At 41.8% G+C, this 3664-nt stretch overlaps 1 protein-coding gene across 1 annotated transcript; it reads right to left on the reverse strand.

Annotated features, from left to right (window-relative positions):
• Positions 1-488: 488 nt before the first annotated feature.
• On the reverse strand, positions 489-1910 carry LOC108783192 (insulinoma-associated protein 1). Its single transcript, XM_018551695.1, has one exon. The coding sequence runs from the start codon at positions 1908-1910 to the stop codon at positions 489-491; it is 1422 nt and encodes a 473-aa protein (XP_018407197.1).
• Positions 1911-3664: the final 1754 nt, after the last annotated feature.

The raw sequence follows: 3664 nt of genomic DNA on the forward strand, positions 1-3664 counted from the left end.
TATATATAAAGAAGAAATTTTTTAAATAAAAGTCAATATTATATAACATTATAATATTAATAAATAATTTTTTAACAAAATAAAACAGAGTAAAAGAAGAGGAGATAAAAGAACAATAATAAAGTAAAATAGAACAAAATATCTTGATAAAATAAACGGTAACGAGATAAAAAATAAAATCATAAAACAATAATAAGTAAAAATTAAGTGTCCCTTCTTAACAACAATAACAATAATGCTCTCGCTTTTTCATATTAATTTTCGATTGTTTTTTCCTTGTTTCTTCTCTTAATAAGATAATTTAATTGCAATTAAAATAGAGGATCAAGATCTTTCTTAGAAAAAGCATACTGAACATTTTGATTGTATACTCATTACGGAAACCGCCGAATCAGTAAACGAAAAAAAAATGTCGTTTCTTACAAATCGAGGCCGAATCTCCAGTAGAGCCCAGGTCGTCTCGGCAGAGGTCTCGCCGGAAATTGGTGTCAAGTCATCTCGCTGGTCAACTGGCTAGTCGGAACTGTCTGGGCGATGTCCGATTTCCCGATGACTTCCTGACTGTCGACTCCGACGTTGTTGTTATTGCTATTGCTGACGTTGTTGTTGGTCTCGGGATGTTGAGTGGCGAGATGTTTACGCAGGGCAGCTTGCCGCGTGAACTTGGCCTCGCACCTGGTGCACGGGATCTCAGCGTTGTTCCCTGACGATGACATAGTGGAACTGTCAGCGTTGGGCAGTCTGGGTTTATGCCAACGTCGATGGGACGCTAAATTAGCTGGGCAAGAGAACCGCTTGTCGCATTCCGGGCAACGGTACTCCACGTGAGCGATTCGAGAGCATCGGTGTTGCGCCAGTTGGAAAGCGTCCTCGTGCAGCTGTCGGCAAAGCTTACACTGATACGGTCCGAGACGATTTTCGATCTTGGCTAGCTCGGCGCGCGCCTCCTCCGTGACCTCGACAATGTTGAAGGCGGGATCGATGTCGCCGGTCACCACCGCCTCGTCCGGGCCCAAGATAACGGTGCCCGATACCGGGCTGCTGGTGTCCTCGTCGAATTTCAGCCGCCTGGCATGTTTCTTCTTGGGCCTTTGAGCGACGGCGGTCTTCTCATTGCTGGTCTGCTTCGGGGTGGATAAGGAGGCGCCGTTGGCAGGCGCTCCCGAGGACGGTAAGACGAGATCTTCCTCCCGGACTCTTCTCCTAGGACACTGAGGCGGCGATGGTGTACTAGGCGGAGTCATAGGCGCGTGCACACTTTGAAGATGTTGCTGCGGTGTTAAAAGCAATTGCTGGTGATAACTCTGCATCGATTGCAAATGCGTTGGACTTGCCAAAAGGAGCTTCTGATTGTGCAGCTGATACTTGGAGGCGAGCTCGCTTCCGGGATACGGCGGCAACCGAGTTGTCTCCTCGGGGAAATGGAACTTATCAACAATCGAATCGTGAAAGCGAGGCGATTCTTTATTGAGGACCAGTCGTTCGTACTGGCTCTGATGACTCTGCGCCGAAGAGCTTCTCAAAGTATCCAGGTCGTCGACGATCAGCTGTTGATCCTCTTCGCTATCTCGGCGATCTTCGGGACGAGCCTGGACTTCCTCGTGAATCCTAACGTCTTTTTCGACATCCACTTCGATCATCTCTTCTGTCTTCGGGGTATTCGGTGTCGGTGGCGGCTTCAAGGACAGATCCAGTGGACACGGCGTCGACGATCTCGAGGACTCCCAGGATAATGATGCGTGATGTTCAGTTGGTGGGATCCGCGAGTAAATCGGCGAGGATGGATCCTCCATTGGGATATGCCACGTGGTCGGCGGCGCAGCGTAAGTAGGATGAATCTCTTCGCTGTAATAGCTCATGTAGTTGAGACCCGGGGCCAGAAAGGCCCGCGGTAGAGCGCCATGAAGCATCTTCGCCTACTTCTCTCTATCGGCCGGCTGAATTTTCTTCAAAACTCGCGCTGCGCTTTTCGTTTTTCGCTTCGTGTTTCCATTGTCGAGCGGCAGATCTCGCACGACTCGTTGCCGAGGGAAGTTCTAAGAACGGCCGACTGTCACCAGAGGACACTCTCACTGGGGAAAGAAATACTGGACTTCTGACAAAAGGATATTCTCTATCTCTTGAAGTCTCTGAGTGGCACGACGTACGTCTTCCCTCGGCTGTCGGACGTCGTGTGGCAGAATCAGCTTGTGCTGCGTCTCGTTTATGCTCGTACGCTCCGCCCGGGCAGCCACCGCTCGTTGGCCACCCATTGGTCGACGTTTCCACCCTCTCTCGGTTCTCTCGTTAAACGCATGCGTGCTCGTCCGAATGCGTGACGCGCCTCTCGGCGCGAGCAAACGCTATCGAACAGCTGGTGGGGTAGAGAGCTCGTCTGATTTACTGCTCGCAAAGGTCCTGCGAAGCAAGTAGAATTTCGAAGGAGACAATAAGTGATATATGATTTTATATAGCATTGTTATTGGTGCAATTATGTGTTCGTGTGTCATTGATCGATCTTACAATTCTCACATATAAGTAATGAATTATAACGCGAACAGCGATCGAATAATCTATACGGCTCTATACGTAGCTATCACCGAGTGCCAGCGCGTTCTCTAATGAATAGAAAAACACGTAATAATTAACCAATCATTTAATTATACCGACTATTGATGAGTTGTTCAGATTTATCTGAAAAATATTGTTATTATGTCATTGAGACGAACGAATTGACTTCTATAATTTTTTTAATAAATAGGAATGGCGGAATTATGAATATATTGTATAAAGTGTTTAACATTGAAACTACTAAAACACGGTCAAATTAACTGTAATTTGTATCACATTTATGTAACAATGCTTTAAGATTTTCCATGACTTTTGTTGCAATATGTAAAAATTAAATTTATCAATTATTTTCTCGCTTTATTTTCTCTCTTTTCGGAGGTACGCAATAGGAAAATCAATATTAAATTTAATACGTTCTACATATCCCAAATGGTCCACAACACAGATATGTTTAATGTAACATAAACATGTAAAACTTTGACACAATTGGAAATAAATTGTGGAAGCATTTTTCATCAGTGAAATTAATATTTATGATATGTGATAATATTATGTTCAATTAAATAGATATACACGTATATATTCATCTTTGATTCATTTATCTCAAAATTAACATTTTCACGAGTATATTATATCATTTACATATTATTTGTTCACTCATACATTAATTTCACACAAAATGTTCAGAAATAGCATAATCATATTATATGTTAAATTAACATTCAGATATATTAAAAGTTCAACACAAAAATTTTATACCTAAGGGCCAGTTTTGACACAAACACACAGAGAAGACAATTTTGTTGAATTTAATAAATTTTGTTGCAAACAAACTAATACGTTTTGAATAAATAAATATAATTGTTTAAATTTAAAACAATGTATATCTTTGTTATAAATGAATTATTTGTTTAAAAGGGAAAATATAATCTGTTTGACATCTAAATAAGATATTGCTATGTTATTCAAATAACATCATTGTTTGATAGAAAACCGAAATCCCTAATAGTCATAACAGTTTTGGGGTAACCATATAAGCTTGTGAAATAGAAATTTAGTAACACAAATATTGTATTACAGCGTACGTACCAGCAAACTTTGGCAATAAATGACT

The sequence above is a fragment of the Cyphomyrmex costatus genome, unplaced genomic scaffold (assembly GCF_001594065.2).
Source record: "Cyphomyrmex costatus isolate MS0001 unplaced genomic scaffold, Ccosl1.0 scaffold143, whole genome shotgun sequence".
NCBI lineage: Eukaryota > Metazoa > Arthropoda > Insecta > Hymenoptera > Formicidae > Cyphomyrmex > Cyphomyrmex costatus.